The sequence below is a fragment of the Mauremys mutica genome, chromosome 14 (assembly GCF_020497125.1).
Source record: "Mauremys mutica isolate MM-2020 ecotype Southern chromosome 14, ASM2049712v1, whole genome shotgun sequence".
In the NCBI taxonomy this organism is placed as follows: Eukaryota; Metazoa; Chordata; order Testudines; family Geoemydidae; genus Mauremys; species Mauremys mutica.
The window spans coordinates 13,745,890-13,769,147 of NC_059085.1; the positions used below are offsets into that span (position 1 = coordinate 13,745,890).

A 23,258-nucleotide genomic window follows, 5' to 3' on the forward strand; every position below is an offset into this window, starting at 1 on the left:
ATCACAAGAACCCTCTCTCAGCTCCCAAGGATTTAAAGAAACAAAATAAAATTATGGACCGAACATGAGGTTTGCAAACCACTGCTCTGCTTGTATGTTCCATTCCTTTTGCCTATCCTTTGTCTGTCATCTATTTAAATTTTAAACTTTTTGTGGCAGGGTCTCTCCCGTTCTATTTGGACAGTGCCTAGCAAAACAGGCCCCTCTCTCAATTGGCACTACCATGGTAAATAAAAATAAAAACCCACATCTGCTATTGGCACCTCTGACAGTCTCAGCAGAGAAATTAAGGACTGAATGGGTCATGGAGACAATAATTCTCTCTATTCAAGATGAGGTGCCACAAGAAGAGTGTTGTTTAGGTATAGCAGCATGATAGTGTGCCCTGTGCTTGGGTCAACAACGTGATGCAGTTGCACAAATAGCTAATATTCTGGGATAAATTAACAAGAGTGTTGTATGTAAGACACAGGAGGTCATTCTCCTGCTCTACTTACACTGGTGAGGCCTCAGGTGGAGTACTGTGTCCAATTCTGAGTGCTACACTTTAGGAAAGACATGGTAAAATTGGAGAAAGTCCAGAGGAGAGCAACAAAATGATAAAAGGTTAAGAAAACCTGACTATGAGGAAAGATTTTAAAAAACCTGGGAATGTTTAGTCTTGAGAAAAGACAACAAAGGGGGAACCTGATAGTCTTCAAATATGTTAAGTGCTGCTATAATGACGATGGTGTTGTTGATGCTCACTGAAGTAGGACAAGTGGCAATGGGCTTAATCTGCAGCAAGGGAGATATAAATTAGATATTACGAAAAACTTTCTAATTGCAGGGGTAGTTAAGCTCTGGAATAGGCTTCCCAGGGAGGCTTTTAAGAACACTTTGGAAAAACACCTGTCAGGAATGGTCTAGGTTTATTCGGTCCTGCCTCAGCACTGACCACTGGACTTGATGACATCTTGAGGTCCTTTCAGCCCTACAATTCTGATAGTTTCATTCACTGTATGACAGGCATTTTTCTTCTTTCACTACACTCACTCTGCCAGCACTTGGAGAGTTTAGTTTCTACAATCACACTTACAAACATTTATTGACTATTATTGAGCAGATGTAGCTAACATGTTATGTCTGGTGAACCCTTGGGAAGCTTCATGTACAGGAAGATCCTTCTCCAACTATCAAGCCACCAAGGAGGCTGGCAGACAGATTTCTTAGAGTTCATACAAAGTATTTTCTGGGTACTATCCTCAGGCTACATCCTATCCTCTTCATCACAGTGGTGAACCCAGATGAAGCGACCAGAATTATCCTGCACAACACTAATGCATCCTTCTTCACAGCATATTGCAGCCCTATGTCCTCTAGCCTATGAAGCACTTAGTTGCATTTCTCTATTTAATGGATCCCAATTCCATCTACTAGAACTAGTGTGTAGAAGCCTTTTTTTCATCTGACTGCTGCCACTTCCCCACTGGGCCTCTACTTGCTGACAATGTTTTTATAAATAGATTGAGAATTTCCCTTGGCAGATTGTGGCCAGAAACTAAAATTTGCATAACTTGTGAAACATTTACTTAGCTTGTACTCTCTCCCTCGTTCAGAGAGAGACTGTTCATGGTCTGTTGTAATAAGCTGCTATTTCTGGCTCAAGCGTCACTGAAGAGGAAGGAAATCAAAACATTTTGGATTTTTTTCCTTTTGAGAGAATCCTATTGTGCAATGGAAAGATGCACCTATAATTCATTAACATAGACCCTAATCAGAAGAGTGTCAGAGTTTTAGAATAAAATGCAAACAAATATTGCTAACACCAAGAAATACAGTGTTAGAGATTCAGCACTGGATCCTGAGAAAAACCTAATAACCTGACTATGAGAGATAGATAACTCATTATGCCCAATTTAAACACTCAGATTCTGGAGCAAATTAATCCCTGGTGAAATTCCAATGGAGCTATACCACAGACACATTTGGCTCTAGCAGTTTAAAAGTTTGACTAATACTAGAGTTTGTATTCCACTCAGGAAAGACTGAATAAGAAGAGCAAAGAAAAAAAGAGAAAATTCTAATGGAAAAATATGTATAGTTAATATGGAGAAGCTGGCATACAGAAAACTCAGTTTTGGACATCTAGATTTCAGAGGCAGCTCCTCTTTCCTTAATACATAAAAGAAAAAGGTGGAATCAATCTGAAGTGGGATGCGCTGGGAGAAAATGAAAAATGGCTTTTGATTGCAAAAGAAAAAAAGGTTACAAAAACCCTCAAATTAGTTTTGCAAACTCTGGGAACCCAAAATATGGTTTGAGATGTTCATCCACCCCTACTGATCTGATACATGTCACACATCTAGTAATCTATCATAGTTATGCCTTTTACTATAGTCAGCATGTTTGAATGCACTTTCTGCCCTACCAATACAACAACTATAATTGAATTAGTGGACCTAGTTATAACACAGTTTTGACTTGTAGCCTAGATGGAACCTATTAGGGTCCCGGTTAAACCAGTGTAGGCTATTAACACAACTACAGGAGATGAATTATGGAACCACCATATTTTAACTGTCTCATCTGATGTTGTTATAGTCAGAGTTGCAAGTGCTCTCTCCTAGCAAGGAAGAAAATTAAATTAAAGAGCTGCTCTAGAGAGTTGTTACTTCACACAGCCTCTCCCCATTCTCAGCAATGGATTATAGCTATGTTTAAACTAATCATTTGTTTGCTATAGTCAGGGCTGGTAGCATTGCCTATCATTAAGGTTTCCTGACACTTCCTACTATAAGTTATTATTTTCATTTGCTTATAACTTTGCCAAGCTTCAACCATTTGGGCTGAAATTTTCCATACCAAGCGTCCGCTTCAGGCTGAATTGTTTGTGTGGGGGAGGAGCGCTGAAAAATCGGCCAAAGTCATTCAGCTATGTCTGAAAATGAGAGTAGGGAAAGTTATGTTTTGACCATGTTTAAATATTCTGGTGACTTTCTTTTAAAAGTTATAGCACCCCCATGCTTTTGAGAATGGCCTTGAAATTTGCAGGGGATGGGGGGGATGTAGCTTTTGTGTCAAGGATGTGCTGTTAGCCATCCCTGTGAAAATCTGCTCAAAACTTGGCCAGGTTATAACCTTCGAAACACCAATAACAATTCTCAAACTCATTCGAGACTTAGATTTTAGCAGCTAAATTCCAAAGTTCCCATATGCATTGGGATGCTCCAGCCCAGGACCAAACAGGACTTTCCCTGCAATTGCAGTTCTGGTCTGCTGCAGGCCATAATGGGTGTAGGTCCAGGCACTGGAACAGACAGCAGGGAGTTCTCAGTGACCCCCTTGATTAGCCCAGGCAACATGAAGAAGGAAGCTGTCTGATTCAAATGCATAAGGGGTGAGGGGAGAGGACAGTATAAGCCTAAATCTCAGTTTTAGGCTCTGCTGTGATCCACAAAACTCTGCCAAACGCCAGAGGCGCATAAACTAATTCAGTCCCTATATTTTCAGGGTAAAAGTTCCCTCAGCACCTAAGTTTCTGCCTCTAGGTATATGCACTGCTGCCTCCCTCTGAGTGTCCAAGTGCCTCTCTCTCTCTCTCTCAGCTAAGCCCCAGAGCAATCCAAGAAGCAGGCATTCACCTGAGCCAGGAGGTGTGGTAAAAGGCTACATACTGCCTTGGTTCCCATTCAAAATCTGGCTGGAGGAGGTGGTGCCCACCTTAGAATGTTTATCCCAGTGGTTAGCACACTCACCTGTGAAGTGGAAGACCCAGGCTCAATTCCCCCCATCTCTGCCAGAGGGGGAGAAAGGATTTGAACTAGGCTCTCCCACTTTGTAGGGGGGGTGTATGCTCTAACCACTGGATATTCTGACATGGGTCTCCCTTAATCTTTCATGCTGAAGTTGTTCCAATGGATAAACAATTAGAGTCATTAAGCCAATGAGAGAAAATGTGATAACGACTGTAGCCTGGAGGGTAGGGACCCACCGGAGAGGTGGGTGGCCCAGGATCCAAGTCCCCCTACTCCAATTACTCTTCTGGTTGTGGATTTCTAAACAAAGATTGGTGTCTCCCTGCAGCCTGGATTTAGGCAATTACCTCTGTGAGAGGGGTGGGAATTAGGACACTCCCCTCTCATCAGCATCTCCCACTGCCTACCTTAGGTGGCTCCCAGCATAGCATGCTGGCTTTTGTGGATCGCATTCAAGGGTGCCTGTTTCTCCCCATTCATTGTATAAGGAGCTTAAAAGCCTAACTGAGGCTTTGTGGATCACATTGTTGTTCCTGTGATTTTTCTAGGCACCTAAAAATTAGGCATCGCAACATTCAGCATCACCGTGCCTAAATTCCTTTATTAATCTGAGCCAAGGGGCATGGAAGGAAGAGGATGAGATGAACTGGAAGCTGCAGTTTGAAGACTGATTTAGGAGCCAGAAAGTTAGGGAAAGATGGAGGTCAGAAGAGAAGGCATTTGGCAGGCAGGGAAAGTGGGACAAGGAGCTGGGAGAGGCGGGAGAATGAGGATACTGAGATTAGATAAAGAACCCAATAAGGTAACTTGGGATGGTGAGCCAGTGGGGACAGAGAACTGGGAGAGAGGGCAGGGGTATTACTGGAGGCCATCTCAATATGTTAAAGTTCAGCCATTTCTCCTGAGACCTCTCACCTGTCTGTTACCTGCTGAATCACACATTGACTACCATCAGCTGAATTTATTTTAATATGAAAAAGCTGGAATCCCTGTGGACATTTCTATCATGCCCAGGGGATTGCAAAGATCTTTGTCTCAAAGATATGCACAGGCAGCCTTAATTCTGGCATTTCCTGACTTTTGAATGCTTGACCTTGCAACCTAAAAGCTCTTTTAATTTAGTTTGTGTATATAATTTTTAAGTAGATAGTCACAAATAATCAGTAGAAAAAATACATGACACTAACACAGGCAAAGTAAATGAAAACCTGCTATTAGGCCCAACCTTATATTAAAGGCTGAGTAAGATTACAGAAAACATTTGGCTTTCTTTGTTTTAAAGACACTGCTGTTCGAGGATGTGGGTGTGTACACACCAGCTGCAATTGCAGACCTCCCCTCCTCTTTCTATTTACAGAAAGGGCCAGTAGGACCGGTCTCACCACATATCCCTGGGGTAAAGATCTTTGCAGGAAAATAGATTAGTCACCCAACCATTAGAATTGCCCAGTAGGATTACTATTTTATATTAAAATGTCTTCAGCAGCTGCTTGTCAATTTGTGATTCAGCAGCTGTGGCTGAACTTCAGCATAGTCAGGTGATAGTAAAAATCTGTTTGTGTTATTTTGTAAATGATTGTTACTGCACTGGCTCAATTAACCATCAGTTTTACTCTTTGTGCTCAGATACCTCTTATCCCCCAAGCATCTCAACATAAGTATATTGATCAGACATATGGTTATCAAAAGGTTTGATATTCTGAGAAGGGACAAAACAGAAACCCCTGAAATTGTGCTAGCACATGGCTTGCTAGGCAATTACTACCAACAACCCCACACAACCTTGAGTTTCAGTATTTTCATTAACATACCACCTTTGAGACAAAAATCACAAAACATTTTGCAAACCGTGATTCAGCCTCACAGCACGCCTGTGAAGTAGGAAAGGGATGTATCCAGATCACTTTACCCTATTACTGAAATGCTAGAGTGAAATGCAGCAGTGGTTTAACAGTTCACAACGTGGCATAATAGCTGAGGACAGGAAGTGTAAAACGAATTACTCATTTTAACATTTGGCCATGAGGATCACTCATGGAAAGTTGCATAGTCACAAGTGCTGTAGGCCTCATTTATAAGAAGTTACACATCTTTCGGATGAGATGTAATTTTAGCCAAGAGTTACAGATTGGGGGAATTGCACGTAGTTCAAACATATCTTCCCAAATATATCCTGACATTCTATTTCAGACAGCAACTACCCTGATTCATGGCTGTTGATATTGCGTTAACACTTTTTCCTTCTACTAACAGCTGAATAGATTCATCTCCTCTGTAACGAGGAACACAGTTTTAGCATTAAGACACTTACTGCATGATCCTGCCATAGCTATTGTCATTTACTATTACTTTTTATACTGGAAGATTTAAACAATGTTTTTAAAAGACATTTGAGTGGGTATGTTATCTTAATTTAAATGGAGATGGAGCTGTCCTGACTGGTTTTCCTGGCGGGAGTAAGGGGAGATAATTCTTTTAACAGTATCCTCAAGAAGCTACTGAACAATGAAAATACTACTCCAGTCGTGGATGCTGAAATGACCACTGAGCCATCCAATATACTTTTTATATACCTATTCTGATACTCCAGGTGAGCTCCAGTGTCTGCCAGGGATACATTGATTAAAACATTAATATTCTTCTGTTCTTTCACACAAATATGATACTGATCATTAATGACAGTCTTGTCTCTTCCTGGCAGGCAACAAAACAGGTTTTAGTTCCAGGCAACAGCCCATTTTAAGTAGAGTTTTATTTTTCCTCCATTTTACTTCAAAATGACATCAGTTCACAATGAAACTCTGTTAATACAAGCTCACGTACCTGTGCATACTGACACGGTAATATTAACAGCAGTTGTGTGATTACATTTATGTACCATGGACCTTAACCAAAAAGCCATTGGACTCAATTAAAAGATTTTGGAGCTTTTGATTAGGCCCTCACTTTGCATACGCACGTCTAATAGCATCTTAAGGAAGTGTGTGTGGGGGGGGTGGAATATAGTATAAAATGTATGCAGGAATGCAAGAGTGGCCAGAGCACTGCAAGGCATTGAAGGAAAAAATGAGGCTGAGCTTGATGCAGGAGGAGAGGAGTAGTCAGTGAGAGGATTTGAAGAGCAAGACACAGTCAGATGCAGGGACAAAAAGATGATCTTAGAAGCAGTGTTCTGAATAGACTGGAGGGGAGAGGCTGCAAAGGAGGATCCAGTAACTGAGGCAAGATGAGCAAGGCTGCTGGCAGTAGAGAGGAGGAAGGATTTGAGAGATTTCATTGAGGAAGTCACAAGGCTTGCGAAGAACGTGTATATGAGTATGTGGGAGGAATGGGGGAAAGGTAGCGAAAGTGAAAGAAGTTGGATAAGGAGTGCAGTGGGGTAAAAAGATAAATTCAGTTTTAGACATGTTGATCTTGAGGTTACATTGATATTGTAACTTGGAAGTCTCAAAGGCAGGCCGAGATAAAAGATTGTACAGGAAGCCTGTGGTTGGTGGCAGGGAGGAGGTTCAGATTACCAGATATAGTTCAGGAATTCTCTATGGGCTTTGGGGCCTGAATGTCTCAACCTTAATTCTGATTAATCTCGGCAACATTAAATAATTAATCACTTTGTTTGGAGGTTCCCCCTTCCTCCCTCTATTTTTAAAATTGGTAGCATCAATGCATGTTTCTTTGCTATTAGTTTTTACATGTTACACAGATGGGTCAAAACCAATAGATAAACTCAAGCCTCAAAATATTAGCGTATAACAAAGACTCCACACTTCCTCTCTTGGTGAGCTCATTTGGGAATCACTGCACCCTCCATTAACGTTGACTTCGGTTAACTAAGAAGTATGATCAATTAGATAAAGTTATAAAGCTCCCCTCACCCCTAGTACGTGAATCATCATAGTAATTGATATTTTCATACCAAGCCTTAATATAGATACCAGTGAAAGAGCCAGTGCATGTTCCTAGCCAGTGACTACCAGCATTATAGGAGGAAGGCTTTAAGTCCTGGTTAATGGTTAGAGTTAATTGAAAAAACAGAAAAAACGAGGAGTACTTGTGGCACTTTAGAGACTAACAAATTTATTTGGGCATAAGCTTTCATATTTTCCACTCCAAGCATCTGATGAAGATATGTATACACACAGTACATGAAAAGATAGGAGTTGCCTTACCAAGTGGGGGGTCAGTTCTAATGAAACAATTCAATTAAAGTGGACTATTATCAACAGGAGGAAAAAAATCACTTTTGTAGTGGTAATCAGGGTGGCCCATTTCTAGGGTGACCAGACAGCAAGTGTAAAAAATTGGAACAGGGTGGGGGGTAATAGGAGCCTATATAAGAAAAAGACCCAAAAATTGGGACTGTCCCTATAAAACTGAGACATCTGGTCACCCTACCCATTTCAAACAGTTGACAAGAAGGTGTGAGTAACAGCAGGGGGAAATTAGCATGGGGAAATTAGAAACAAAAACTAATTTCCCCCTACCGAAATATCCCTCTGCAAGTTTATGACCTGGAGTTTAACAAACAGCTTTGTGTTATTGCATAAAACCTAGAAAGGATTTGACTAGAAAGCAACTATAAAGCACAAGTGAAATTTATGAGCCTAGTTACACTGTCCAAACCCTGAAGTAGAAAAAAAATAAACAGGATAGCTAGATTTTTCAGATTTTATAGTATTGCAAGTGAATGTAGTTATTTTGACCATGGACCCTTTGAAGTGAACTTCAAAATAAAGTTGAGTTGATCCCAGACGACGTGTTGAATTGTCCCACTAAACAGAATTAATACTTTAGTGAAGAATTTAAAATGACAGAAAGAAAATCTTCTTGTTCTAATGGAGGACTTTAAAACACTCCAAATAAAATTTGTTTTGATTTTAATTAAGATCTTTAAAAAAAAAAAGTCAACCTATTGTTGTGCTAAAAATCCAATCCCAATCTGTGTTATCAACACAAATTTGGGATTAACACAACTGTAACTGGAACATTGTAGTTCATTATCTAAAATCAGTTCCATTTTTAAAACCCAGATTACCTTTTTTGCACTTGCAAAGTAACTGTGGGCACAATTTTGCAACTGTAATTACTTAATATTCTGGGGCAATCAGATAGGTGGATAAACAAACCATTGCTGCAGTTACTTTTGCTCACAAAATTACAGGTACAAGAAATAAGGCTACTAAATTTCAAACAGAATACCAATAAGAATCAAAGCTCACCTAGATTGTGTTCCACTTTGAAATCTTCCTGATTTACCAGTATGAGTGGATTTGTAAGTGAATACAAAATTGTTATCATTACTACAGAAGAAAAGCCTTATGGGATTCCGAGACATACATTTAGCATTGTTTAATTGTCCTTTTATTGTGCATCATAAATGTTAATTATAAGCTTTGATCAAAACCCCCACCCAGTGAAACTGTCTCAAGGATTCTTTACGAGTTCACCTGCTGGCGGTCTTATAGAATAAGTAATCCTGGCTTTTTTATGTTTTATTTATTTTTTATTTTTTAAGTAACTGAGACCTTGACTGCTCCCAAGCACTTTATGAATAAAATTACAGTCTCCCCATAAACTCCTTTTACCTTAAACAAGTTTATGAAGACTGGGGTTCTTTCTAGAGAGTAATTCAATATTCATTCATGTTGTCAAATTCTTAACTATGCCTTCAACAGGGGAAATGAGCTGTTTATTAATAGAGGAATCAAGTCAAGTTATCAAAATGGACTGGGGAGAGAGGAGAAAGGGGGGGTCACCCCCAGTTGCTTTAGACTAGAAGGGATCCATCAGGTGGTAATGGGAAATAAAAGTATTTCTTTACTCTCTCTGCAGTTAAAATGCTGGGAAAGATATATAATATAGGACTAAAATCTACACATACTTTAATGAGGAAGTCTTCTATACAGAAGAAACAAAATATGGAGAAGTAACAGTTACTGAAAATTATGCAGAATAGCCTCTCATAAGTCAGCGAGGTTCTGATTCTCCTCTAATTTATGTTGGTTACATCAGAGTAGAACTCCCTGGATTCAATGAAGTTATGCACACCAGGGTAAGTGAAAGAAGAATCATGCCTCCAGCCTACAATGAAGTCTTCCTCCATTTCATCTGCTTGCATAATCTAGTCACCACCTCTCAAGGCAGGTTTGCTCAGCTGGCCTGCACTTTGTGAATGTTTCTGGAAGGCATATGGACTACAGCAGGTTTAGGTAATTGAGTTCTTTCCACAAAAAGCCCTACACTGTCTCTACTGAAGTTGAGCTTGCCCTTTTCACTCAAAGTTGGCTTCCAGAAGATCCACTTCAGTTATTAAGCTAAAGAGATACTAGCAGAACCGGCAGCATTACCAGTTTGTGGGGTGATGCACCCATTTCACAATCCAGACAGCTAACATTCCTAACAGTTAGTATAAAGAATTACATATATCCGCATCCTACAGACTACTTCCCAGATAAATCAGACTGCAGGGCAAATATATTTTTCAAACAGAAAGGACAAGATTTGCCCTCATTTACACCTTTGCAACCTCAGTAGTATTTGTGTGGGTTGAACAGAGCAGAATTTGGGCCATAGGCTGAACACACTGCTATTATATTTGTTCATATGAAGGTCTTTTCTTGCACTTGCAGCATTCCACAGAGCCAGTCCCACTGTGAGCTTGGGGGAAAAAGAAGTTCATTTAATATGCAAAGTCATTTCTCAGACAGACAATTACTTGTGTACTTCAAAGCATTATCAAAGAACTAAAAGCAATTTGGTTAAGGCTTTACATAACTTTTCACCTTTCAATTGACATGTAGTTCACAGCACTGGTATAAAAGACACTGCTTCTGAAGTCGTAATAAGCCTGCATTTATAATTCAGTTTGAAGAAACTTTTCTGGAGTAAGAATCACCCAACTTGAAAAATTAAGAAGTTCCACACTGCCCAAAGACTTCAAATATACATAGATGTGAGAAGGGGAGCAGTTACATTGTGAATTAGAGATCTACATGCCACAGGCAATCAGACATCTAATAAGGAATCCTAATCAGGGCTAACCAGAGTACCTCTCATAAGCAACCACTATCAAGTGATGGTTCCCTAAGGCTACCATCACTTTAACTTCTTGTCAACTCAGCTCTTTAAGAGGTGGAAAAAACCCTCACAGGACAGAAACAAAATATAAACATTCAAGAAAATACATATTTGAGAACTCTGACTATTCTCCTAGCTGGGGTCACTGTTTTTGAACACATGATTGGGTATGTTTTGGTTGAAAACATTATGAAGTTATTTTATATACTATACATTTTAGATAAGCAAGTTGGATGACCAATTTTTATTGCCATATAAGAGGTGTTTCTAGTCTCAAAAGTTATTTAATGCCATTCTTAGCAATATCTTTTAGAAAAAGGACATATAGATGAGGTAAGATCCTCCCACCCTTTTTAATGAAAGATAAATCTATAGCAGAGAAAGAAAGGAGCCTTTTGCCATAAGTGCTTGATAAGTGAAATTAAGTGGAGTCCACCAACACTAGTCAATTTTGTTCAGAAGATGCTTACAGGTAAAGTCACTTGAATACAGGGGAGGGGCTACTCTCTCTGCAGCTACCAGCATGACCCCAAGTGAGAGGAAGGAAAGAGGGAAGATAAATGGTTTTGGATCACTGTTACAATTTACCCAGCTGGTATCTCACAAGATAGTCTCTCACGAAGGATTAATATCAACCTTAAAGTTTATCCTTTTGGACAGCTCCAGTTCAATTTTTTCCATTTCAATAAAGGACTAGTATACATTCCTACTCTCCAAAAAGTAAAAAAATAAAAAATAAAATAAAAAAATAAAAATTTAAAATGATAACAGATGACAATTGGATTGTTAGCCACAAGCATCTACTAATTGCAAATCAACCACCAGCAGAATGATGCTTCTTTATGGGAGTGTTTTACACCTTGGGATCAAGCAATATGGTAGCACTCATCACTGTGAAAGTTGTCTCTTATTGATCTTTGGTCTTGCTAAGATATTGCCCAATGTCCCTTTTACTACTTTAAAGAAAAAGGCACCAATAACTTAGGCCCCAAATACAGGTCCAGTGAAAATCCTGTCAGACCTAATGGAAATGTTAAGATTATTAAATGATACTATTAGATTTTAAAGACAATCCACTTCAAAGTTTGCAATTCAAACAGCAGGTCATTGTGCTAATGCATGGTAACCTGAATATGCAATTGACTACAATCTATCAATAAACAGAGACTAGCAAGCTTCACTTTCATTGGTAGAAAGAGGCTAGAAAAACAGAAGTTAAACCCAGAGGAAAAGGATATAAGAAGAAAAACAGGTTAAAATTCTTCCACTGTTAAAAAAAAAAAAGTTTGTGGTGTCATTAAAAACATTGGTAATTGTGTTGGGCAAAAAGAAAATCTGACAGTGATCCTTTAGGTGCACAGATATATACACCAAGTGATGCTCAGTCTGAATAAGTTGGAGCTGTAGAGTTTTAATCAGATTTGAACTGTCCCATAGTTTTGTGGAAGGAGAAGGAGTGATTCTGCTCTCACTTACACTGTGAGAGTTGACAGCAAACCCATTGAGATCAGAATTATAACAGTGAAAGAGAAGGATAAGGCCCGGATGCTAGCAGCAAAGTTTGGAGGAAGTTGAGCTTCAGATCCGAAGTTTGATGACATTTGGACTTCATCTCTCTATTCCACATCCATCTGGTTTTGTTTCTGGAACTTGATATGCACAGCCAGCATGACAAAGCCAGTGAGGATGCAGGCGGAGCCGAAGATCAGGTAGACAATGCCCAGGAAGGGGTTCTTGCCACCCATCCAGGAAACAGTGCTGAAGATGACCTTCTTGCTGCCTTGGAAGGAGAGGACGGGGTAGTTGTAGGTGATGTCGAGGCGGTAGGTGCCTTGGGGCAGGCCAGAGGAGAAGTTGCCCTCACGCACGCGGCGGTAGAGCTTGCGGAAGGTAGGCAGAGCAGCGGTGCGCATCCACACAATGAAGTCCTCGTTGATGAAGCCGGTATTGTTGAGGTTGCCCTCGTCCAGCATGTAGGCAGCATGGGGCCAGTTGGGAGGCTTGGTTGTGCCCTTGAAGGCGGCCTCCAGGCTGCCATTGATGAGTTCGGGGTTGCTGAACTTGATGTTGGAGTCGGTCCACCAGGAGATGCCTCGGTTGTCCAGGGGCACGGGGTAGAAGGTGCCGTTGGCCAGGTGGTAGAGGGCGAAGGTGTCATTGAAGAGGCTGTTGGCGATGGCCCCGCAGGGGGCGATGGGGATGCCCTGGGGGTCCGTGCGGAAGGGGCTGCACTCCGTGGCTGGGTTGCTCAGCCCCGAGGCGTCCCCGCTGAGCTGCAGGTCGTCGCGGGAGACGCTGTAGCGCCGGTGGTTCTGGTAGTAGTTGGAGAGCTGGTAGTAGAGGCACACGGGCCCCGGGAAGCGCTCGGGCAGCTCGAAGCGCAGCGAGCAGGTGCAGGCCCCGGCCCCGGCCCGGCTGGCGTTGGCGCAGCGGGAGCAGTTGTGGCCGCTGCCCGGCGCCCCGGTGTAGTCGAGCTCCAGCTCGCGGATGGTGGCCGAGGAGAAGTGCAGCCCCAGCCCCAGCGCCAGGCAGGCCAGGCCCGCGCAGAAGAAGAGCGGCAGCGCCGTGCCCGCCGACAGCAGCGGCTGCCAGGCCGGGAGGCGCTGCTGGGTGAAGGCCGTGTTATCCGGCTTGTTCCGGGCGGCCGGCTCCGCGCCCGCCATGGTGCTCCGCTGAAGCGCCCAGGCCCGCCTCAGAGCGAGCCCGCCCCGCCTGCGCCGGCCAGGTGAGGGGCGGTGCCGCCAGCCCGCATCCGGCCCCGCCCGGGCAAGGGCCCCAGGCAGCCCGGCTCCCCGGCAGCGCCGGAGCCGAAGATCAGGTAGACAATGCCCAGCAGGGCCATAGGCAGCCTGGGGAGAGCTCGGTCCGTGACACCGTCCCCAGATAGGGCCCCATACAGCCCCAGAGAGAGCCCCGCTCCCTGCCATTGCCCCCACCACCGGGCAGGGTCCCATACAGCCCCGAGAGAGCCCTGATCCCCCGTCACTGCCCCCACCACCGGGCAGAGCCCCATACAGCCCTGATCTCTGGCACCGCCCCCAGGTAGGGCCTCATACATCCCCAGAGAGAGCCCCGTTCCCTGTCATTGCCCCCACCACCGGGCAGGGCCCCATACAACCCCAGAGAGAGCCCCGCTCCCTGCCATTGCCCCCACCACCGGGCAGAGCCCCATACAGCCCTGATCTCTGACACCGCCCTCAGGTAGGGCCTCATACATCCCCAGAGAGAGCCCCGTTCCCTGTCATTGCCCCCATCACCGGGCAGGGCCCCATACAACCCCAGAGAGAGCCCTGATCCCCCGTCACTGCCCTCACCACTGGGCAGTGCCGCATGTAGCCCCAGAGAGAGCCCCAATCTCTGTCATTGCCCCCATCACCGGGCAGGGCCCCATACAACCCCAGAGAGAGTCCTGATCCCCCGTCACTGCCCTCACCACTGGGCAGTGCCGCATGTAGCCCCAGAGAGATCCCTGTTCCCTGTCATTGCCCCCATCACCGGGCAGGGCCCCATACAACCCCAGAGAGAGCCCTGATCCCCCGTCACTGCCCTCACCACTGGGCAGGGCCGCATGTAGCCCCAGAGAGAGCCCCGATCTCTGTCATTGCCCCCACCACCGGGCAGGGCCCCATACAGCCCAGGGAGAGCCCGGCATAGCCACCCTGTGCCCCATTCCCAGGCAGGGTCCAGGATAGTCCAGGGGAGAGCTTGGCTCTTTGACAGCGTCCCCAGGGCAAGGTTCCATACGACCCTAGAGAGAGCCTGGATCTTGGCATCATTCCCCTGAGCATGGTACCATACAGCCTGAGGAGAGCTCTCTGGCCTAGCCCCCATCCCCCAGACACAGTCCAGGGAGAGCTAAGCTCTTCGACAGTGCCCCTCTCGGCAGGGTCCCATACAGCCCAGGGAGAGCCCGGCTCTCTGGAATAGCCACCCCTCAAGCCCCTCTGAGCAGGGTCCGGACAGGGTGGGGAGAGCTCACCTCTTCCACAACACTCCCCACAGCAGCATCCCATACAGCCCAGCCCTCAAGCACACATACACGCCCCAAGGGCAGGGGCTTATAGAGCCCAAGGGGAGCTTAGTCCCAGCCTCCTGCCCAGCCAAACTTCTTCTTCTTGTGAATGAAGAGCAAACCTGTACCCACTTTAATTCAGGGCCGCCTGGGGGGGGGCAAGTGCGGGGCAATTTTCCCTGGGCCCCACAGGGGCCCCCATGAGAGTTTTTTTGGGCCCCCGGAGCGGGGTCCTTCACTCGCTCCGGTGGCCCCGGAAAACTCTCGTGGCGCCCAGGCCCCTGGAGCTTCTTCCACTCCGGGTCTTCGGCGGCAGGGGGCCCCTGCCGCGGGTCTTCAGGGCACTTCGGTGTCGGGTCCTGGAGCAGAAGGACCCCCCGCTGCCAAATTACCACCGAAGCGGGGGCCCCCCACCGCCGAGGCCCCCAGGCCCCCTGAATCCTCTGAGCGGCCCTGCTTTAATTTGGTTAACAGCACCAGGAAATCGAGTGCAACCACAAATCAGTGTTATCAACACACACATCCCACCCTGCATCTATTACTCCTGGGGGAATTCTGTGCCACTGTGCATGTGCAAAATTTATGTCCCCCGCAGATTTCTTTGCTTCCCTGCAGAAAAATGACTTTCTGATGGGGAAGCAAAGGGAAGCCATAAGAGCGGTCATGCAACCCTCCCCAGCGGTATGTTTCGGGTGCCCAGGGCAGTGGGCAGAGAGGTAAATCACTGTGGGGTAGGGGGGTGGGCCTGGGGAAGACATGGAGGGTGGCTCCTACCCTGTACTGGGCTCAGCTGCTAGTCCCAGCTGGGCTGGGGAGCACGGGACTTCCTCTTCCCTTGCATGGCATCTGGGGCCGGGTCAGACACACCTCACATTTCTTCCCCAGCTGCAGGAAGCTCTGCAAACTCCCCTCTCATCCCCGGACACACTTCCTTCAACCATTGCTCCTCAGCTGCAGGGGGAAAGATCTCTGTACAGGGAGCTGCTCCCCCAACTGCCCATCCCCTATGTCCAGACTCCCTCATACCAAGACCCTCCCACTGATCCTCACTCCCCCACACACTCAGAATCCCCCCCTCGATGAGCCTCACTCCCACTGCACCTGGACTACCTTGACGAGCCACCCACACCTGGATCCCCACCCCTTTGAGCCCTGCTCCCCCAGCATCTGGTCCCCTCACTGAGCCCCCCCATACCCAGACCCCCTTACTGAGCTCTATCCCCCCCCAGACTCCTCCTGGTGAACCCAAACCACCTTCATCTGGACCCCTCCCCACAGAGTGCCATTATCATTGCACCCAGAACCCCCAACAAGCCCCTGTGTATCCAGATCCCCCTGTACCCTGATCCCCCACTGAGCCGCCCGCACCCAGATTGCCCCCCACACAACCATCTCAACCCACACCTGTATCCCCCCACACAAAGCCCCTTCACACTTGCATCCTGCCAGGCTGAGCCTTCCTACCCACACCTGGTGCACCTGGCACAGAGGGGCAGGGCTTTGGGTGTTTCTGGGGCAGGCCCAGTCCTTGTGCTGTGTCAGAGTTGGGTGCTGCCTCACTGCTGAGTCTGTTTCCCCCGGGGGGAGCAGCACAGGGATCTCCCACCTCTGTGCAGCCAGTGGCCAGGCTGGAACCTTCACATTTATTTGACAAATACAATTTGCAGAATTTTGCAAAATTTTAAAATATTGTGTGCAGAATTTTTATTATTGTGGTGCAGAATTTTTAATTTTTTTGCGCCGAATGCCCTCAGGACTAAATCTATACACACACAGAACATAAGATACACACACCGCAGCCCAGTTCTGCAGGCCATCCACACACACCCCAGCCCAGCCAAGCCAGTCATCTCTTCACAGAACATAAAGATACACACACAACCCAGACCAGCCCTGTAGACCTTCTGTACACACACACACATGCAGTCCTGCAGTGTATCTACAAACATGCAGAGTCCTGCAGAATACAGACACACAAACGCATAGAGCCCATCCTGATGCAGTATCTACATGTAGCCAGCAAAGCATCTACACACAGAATATGTATTATATGTAAACAACCTAATGCAGAATCTACACACACGCAATTCAGCCTAGCACAATATACACAAATACATATACACCCAGCATGGCATCTGGTCAGCCCAGCATAGTATCTATGCATACACACACAACATATAGTAAACTGACAAAGTGGGTATTCACCCACAAAAGCTTATGCTCCAATACGTCTCTTAGTCTGTAAGGTGCCAACGGACTCTTTGTCGCTTTTTACAGATCCAGACTAATACGGCTACCCCTCTGATACTTGACTATAAATAGTCCAGCCCAGACACACACCCCAGCACAGCACGGTGGGACAGCCCAGCTCACTATCTGCAAACATAGCACAGCCTGCTGCCTTAATACTTAGGTCATTCAAACTCAAATATTGATTATCCAGGGCTGACTTTATGCAAGGCTCAAAAAAGGTGTTTTTCAGGTTTGGGCACTACTCTCTGAGAATGCACTGCTCATATTGCAAACAGTTAAGGGGAATCCACAAATAGCTAGATAAGGAACCCTGATAGAAACACAATTCCAGTATTTTAACACCTTAACAACTAACGATGTCAAAGGCATTGTATGTTTTTTGTTAATTAGAAACATTAGGCATGTTTGTTTCTAAAATTACCAACATTCAACCAGGAAAATATGAGGCATGACTGGCAATGGATAAAATGAGACTGCTACTACTAGTTTCCAAATCTGGAAAAATAGCTTAATTTTTTACTGAGGGAGCTATTGTTTCAGTGATGTTATTGTATACAAAAGAAATGTTTGTTTCTCTACCTGCAAAGCAAGGCTGTTCAGGGTGAAAAAACATGCTTAATAGAAACCCATTCCACTTTTTCACAGCTAGGAATGTTTCACATGCTGAGTGGGGAAAAAGGTTTAAACAAATTAGATGCCAGCACTCCAAGCTTCATACAACTACCTTCTGGGACTCACCAGTTACTATCGAACACTATAGTTACCATCAAATCAAATGATAAGGTTACAAAGCATTTCCAATTTATAGTACAGATGGAACCTTAACCGTGTTCTATAAGGGTGTAAAACTTGGACGTATCCTAGTTAACGCCTCATCAGGACACCTGAGCACAGGAGCTAGCAGTGGGCCTAATGTCTGTTCAATCATGTGGGTGCAACTTAGCAGCACCAAATACTCATAAGGATTTATGTGCAAGTAATTCACATACCTGTTATCCATGGGGGATGTTGATCATAGCATCTGGTAGTATGTTTAGAGTGTTGTGGGGAGGGAGAGGGGAGTGAATGGGGGGGTGGCAGCTGGCAATATACCTGGTGCCTATGTGCAGCAGCTTGCCGTGTGACTTGTGTCTATTAGAAAGGTTAAGGTGGTCTCTGACATGCCCAGTGGGGAAACTGATAGTCTGCAGCCCATGTTATGAAACAGTTAAAGTCGCCTCTCGTTACAATTTTTTGAACTGTGCTGTAACTGGGTTGAGGGGTCCCCTGACACAGATGTAATTGTTGTGTAGACATGCTCTTAGGTAGCTACAAAACTCCGGTTCGTGACCTTGCAGTATGTTTATTGGTGGTCTAGCATGTACAGGCACAAGTTCATTAAACAAAAGATCTATGTCTTTTTATTGCTGAAAGAGAGTACATAGACAATTTAGCTCCTGTTGCTATTACATTTACACTTTCTCTCTCAAGCTGTTACTACACTGCACTTGATTGTGACAGTAGCATTTGCAAAGGCAGGAACTCAGTATAGACAGCTTTCTGACTCCAGCAGCCTTTTTCAGCACCATATGACTAATACCAGAGAGACATCTACATTAAATCCTATCTACACCTGTGTATTTACAATGGGGATTTTTTGGTAAAAATTCCCTGCTGTAGATAAGGCTTTAGAGAAGCAACAAAACAGACACACCTGACATCCTCTCTGAATTACTTCCGACACGGTTCTTCCCATTTGTTCTTGTGGTCCCTTGCTCTGTGTTCTTTCTTCCAGTAATAAAAAAGACATAGATCTTTTGCCAAGAATCAGCAATTTGGTCATGATAGTAACTGTGTTATATTTCTAAGTTAAGGTAACCCCTTTCAGAACAAAACCAAATTAGGGACACTGATTGTCAAATAAAAAACAATTTAAAATATCTCCCAGACTACTTCATGGTAAAAAAAAGATTTCCAGCTCTCATAGTCATTCACTCTGATGGGTACACATTGCCAGCTGCCACTCATGCACATTATGGGCCCTATACGTACTAGTGAGTACTGCGTTCACATATCCTGGTGGGCACTAGAAGCTGTCAATTAAGGTGCATTTTGCTGTTTCAGTGGTTACCAAATCACTTGTATAATTTTTAAAGATTTGTTTTCTTTTTTCCAGAGTTTATCACCAAAATTTTGGAAGAAGTGGGGGGCATGTCTGATATGTCATTTCCAGGAACACGTAAATCCCTGTGTTTTCCCATATTGACTAATCTTGCAGTACAAAGAAGGAATTTAGTAGAACATGCTTCATGAAATAACAGTAATCATGTTCCAGTGTTACTTCCTGCTAACAAAATAGCAGGGCAAAGTCCAGATCCTGTGACTTCCTCTTATTCCCATATAGTTCACTCAATTCAAATATTGTTTTGTTTTGTTTTTTTAAGGAAAATTAGTGTATGTTTGAAAAGAAGCAGTTGTTATAAGAGTCCAGTTCAGTTCTCTAGTTAAAAGTCTCAGTGTTTTTGCTGCTGACCTCTGTGTTTAAGTGGCTATAACTGGGCTGTAAAAGTCAGTCTGGGATGAAAGCTAGAATACAAAGACTTACCCTGGAAAGACAATTGCACTACTTACTGTTTATAGCAGTATTGTACAGTATTAAAAATAAATAGTCTGGCTATTTTTTAATTATAGGATAGAACTCTCTTATGAATGTGTTGTGTTTTCAAATAAAACTCCATTAAATTCACTGCTGTGCAGAGAGCCACCATAAGGAAAAAGAAAAGCACCACGTCTTAGTGGGTAGAGCAGTGGCCTGGGATTCAGGACCTTGATTCTATTCCTGGTTTGCCTGTGGGTAACCTGGGACAAGTCACTTCACCTCTCAGTGTCTCCGTTTCCCTATTTTTAAAATGGGGATAATGATACTTACCTCCTTTGTAAAGTGATTTGAGTTCTACTATTGAAAAGTGTTATATAAGTCGTGGGTATTATTGCCACTTGAATCCCATTTACAGGTGGTATTGCCAATCCCAGTTATTCAAAAATCTGGCCCCAAAATAATCTTGAGATTAGTTTAAAAATCATGAGACTGTAAAAAAGGTAAATACATTTTGGGTTCTTTTTAGGTACCTTCTCGTTTCTGAGCCTTTAAGGTATGCGTGTACTTTACATTTTCAGGCTTTTTACATGATTTTTTCCTAAATGAAAACTGAGATTCTCATATAATCTCCTGACTCCAGAAGCTGGGGCTTTAAAAAAACACCAAATTTTGCACCAACTCAAGATAAAGTTAAAAGAGCTGGCAATGCTGCATAACCCTTATGCTGCCCTCTGCCATTTCTTTTTAAGCAGACCTTTGCCATAATAAAAGAGGACTTGCCTGGGAAACGAACCTGCTGTCTTTTGGCCAATATCTTTTCACCGTCCTCATACAAAATGCCCTTAGCCAGAACAGAAGTATGGAGACTTGTATTTTCTTCCTACAGAGAGCAGTGGCAACTGTCAGGGGAGAGGACATGGAAAACCAAGCTAGCAAACAGCAACTGTAGGAAGACTGACAGCAAGGTGAAACTGCATTCCTGTTCATCCCAAGTAGTTGACTCTTCTGTAGAGGAGAAAGTCATGATCTTGGTATGCTGCATTTAATTCCCGTCTGGTAGGCACCAATTGCTAAATTCCCAGAGGCTTAGTTCAACAGAACTTGATTCTAATGGAGTGAAGTTCATTATAAGCAGAGAGTAGCTTCACTATAAGAGTGAAAATTGCTTCAGTATATTTCACTGGACTTTCACTCCACTTTCATATAAGCAAATGCCCTACAAGTGGGTTCCACATTACAAACATTTTAAAAAGGAAGCCAAAAACAATTTGCTGTGTTCAGATGCCTTTTTGTAGCTCAAACCCTAGCTTTGATTTCATACATTTCTGCCTTACTCTGAGATTTAAAAAAAAAACAGGGATGGCGGGTTCAAAGTACAGAAGACATTAAAAATCCAGCAGAGGCTTCCTGAGAAGGCATTTGATAGACAAAGTGGCGGGAAAGAGGAGAAGGGATGAGGTGGAGAGGAGAAGAGAGATAGAGACTGAGTGTGAAACAAAATGAAGAGAGAGTAAGGAGGCATGGGCTGGAGAATCAAACAGATGAGGAAGACAGGAGAGGAGGAGAAACAGAAAGGCAAGGAAATGAGAGGATGGTGGGAGAAGGAAAGAAACACAATGAGAAAGAGAAAGAAGACAGTGGAGAGGATGTTAGTAGAAGGACAAAACACAAATTATTATTATTTTATTATTTATGTTATAATAATGCCTAGAGACTCCTGCCAAGATCTGGGCCCCTATGTGCTAAGTGATATACATACACATAGTGAGAAACAGTCCCTATCCCTTACAGTTAGGAAACAGGGACACAAAGCAGTTCAGCGGCAGAACTGGGAAGAGAACCTGATAAAATGGATAGATGTATATCGCTGATTTAAACCACTGATTTAAATCAGCAAGCAGGGAACCTGGATTTAAATCATCGATTTTTAGAGTGTTATGCATTTGTAATTTGCAATTATTTTCCCAAAGAAAGGCTGATTCTCAGTGGTTGGTAACTGTTAATACATGCTGATTTTCACAAAATATAGCCTTTACATTAAATGTGGTGCTTCTTTTTGCTAACCAGAAGGATACACTGTCTGTACACATTTATTTAAGCAAAGATATACCTTGACTTATTATACCTTATTTAGGGAGTGGCACTATATGTGAAAGAAAATGTAGAATCAAATGAAGTAAAAATCTTAAATGAATCCACATGTTCCATAGAATCTCTATGGATAGTAATTCCATGCTCTAATAAGACTATAACAGTAGGGATCTATTACTGACCACCTGACCAGAACATTGATAGTGACGATGAAATACTAAGGGAGATTAGAGAGGCTATCAAAATAAAGAACTCGATAATAGTGGAGGATTTCAATTATCCCCATATTGACTGGGGATTGTCACCTCAGGATAAAATGCAGAGACAACATTTCTCGATACTTTAAATGACTGCTTCTTGGAGCAGCTGGTACAGCAACCCACAAGGGGAGAGGCAGTTCTCAATTTAGTCCTCAGTGGAGCGCAGGATCTGGTCCAAGAGGTAACTATAACAGGACCGCTTGGAAATAGTGACCATAATATAATAACATTTAACATTCCTGTGGTGGGAAGAACACCTCAACAGCCCAACACTGTGGCATTTAATTTCAGAAAGGGGAACTATACAAAAATGAGGAGGTTAGTTAAACAGAAATTAAAAGGTACAGTGACTAGAGTGAAATCCCTGCAAGCTGCATGGATACTCTTCAAAGACACCATAATAGAGGCCCAACTTAAATATATACCCCAAATTAAAAAACACAGTAAAAGAACTAAAAAAGAGCCAGCATGGCTTAACAACCATGTAAAAGAAACAGTGAGAGATAAAAAGGCATCTTTTAAAAAGTGGAAGTCAAATCCTAGTGAGGTAAATAGAAAGGAGCATAAACACTGCCAAATTAAGTGTAAAAATGTAATAAGAAATGCCAAAAAGGAGTTTGAAGAACAGCTAGCCAAAAATTCAAAAGGTAATAACAAAATGTTTTTTAAGTACATCAGAAGCAGGAAGCCTGCTAAACAACCAGTGGGGCCCCTGGACGATCGAAATACAAAAGGAGCACTTAAAGATGATAAAGTCATTGCGGAGAAACCAAATGAATTCTTTGCTTCAGTCTTCATGGCTGAGGATATTAGGGAGATTCCCAAACCTGAGCCGTACTTTGTAGGTGACAACTCTGAGGAATTGTCACAGATTGAAGTGTCACTAGAGGAGGTTTTGAAATTAATTGATAAACTTAACAGTAACAAGTCACTGGGACCAGATGGCATTCACCCAAGAGTTCTGAAAGAACTCAAATGTGAAATTGCGGAACTATTAACTGTGGTTCGTAACCTGTCCTTTAAATTGGCTTCTGTGCCCATTGACTGGAAGATAGCTAATGTAACGCCAATATATAAAAAGGGCTCTAGAGGTGATCCCGGCAATTACAGACTGGTAAGTCTAACGTCAGTACCGGGCAAATTAGTTGAAACAATAGTAAAGAATAAAATTGTCAGACACATAGAAGAACATAACTTGCTGGCCAAAAATCAACATGGTTTCTGTAAAGGGAAATCATGTCTTACTAATC

The 23,258-nt window shown here is 43.6% G+C and overlaps 2 protein-coding genes across 5 annotated transcripts in view; one reads left to right on the forward strand and one right to left on the reverse strand.

Annotated features, from left to right (window-relative positions):
• Positions 1 to 12,273: 12,273 nt before the first annotated feature.
• On the reverse strand, positions 12,274 to 13,480 carry TMEM30B (transmembrane protein 30B). Its single transcript, XM_044987763.1, has 2 exons — positions 12,433 to 13,480; positions 12,274 to 12,377 (listed from the first exon to the last, which is right to left on the reverse strand). Coding segments are annotated over exons 1-2 (1,047 nt in total). The 5' UTR covers positions 13,478 to 13,480; the 3' UTR covers positions 12,274 to 12,375.
• Positions 13,481 to 20,257: 6,777 nt separating this feature from the next.
• LOC123349579 (receptor-interacting serine/threonine-protein kinase 2-like) overlaps positions 20,258 to 23,258 on the forward strand; it is a 35,488-nt gene continuing 32,487 nt past the window's right edge. For 3 of the 4 annotated variants that reach the window (XM_044987758.1, XM_044987759.1, XM_044987760.1), the window contains exon 1: positions 20,544 to 20,622. The gene's annotated coding sequence lies outside the window, so the exon portion shown is untranslated. Of the gene's footprint in view, positions 20,623 to 23,258 lie in introns of all 4 variants that reach the window. The other variant, XM_044987757.1, reaches the window with a different exon arrangement.

What these genes read in the sequence shown, in the direction of transcription:
- TMEM30B (XM_044987763.1), bottom strand. Translation starts at nt 13,477, where the DNA reads ATGGCGGGCGCGGAGCCGGCCGCCCGGAACAAGCCGGATAACACGGCC.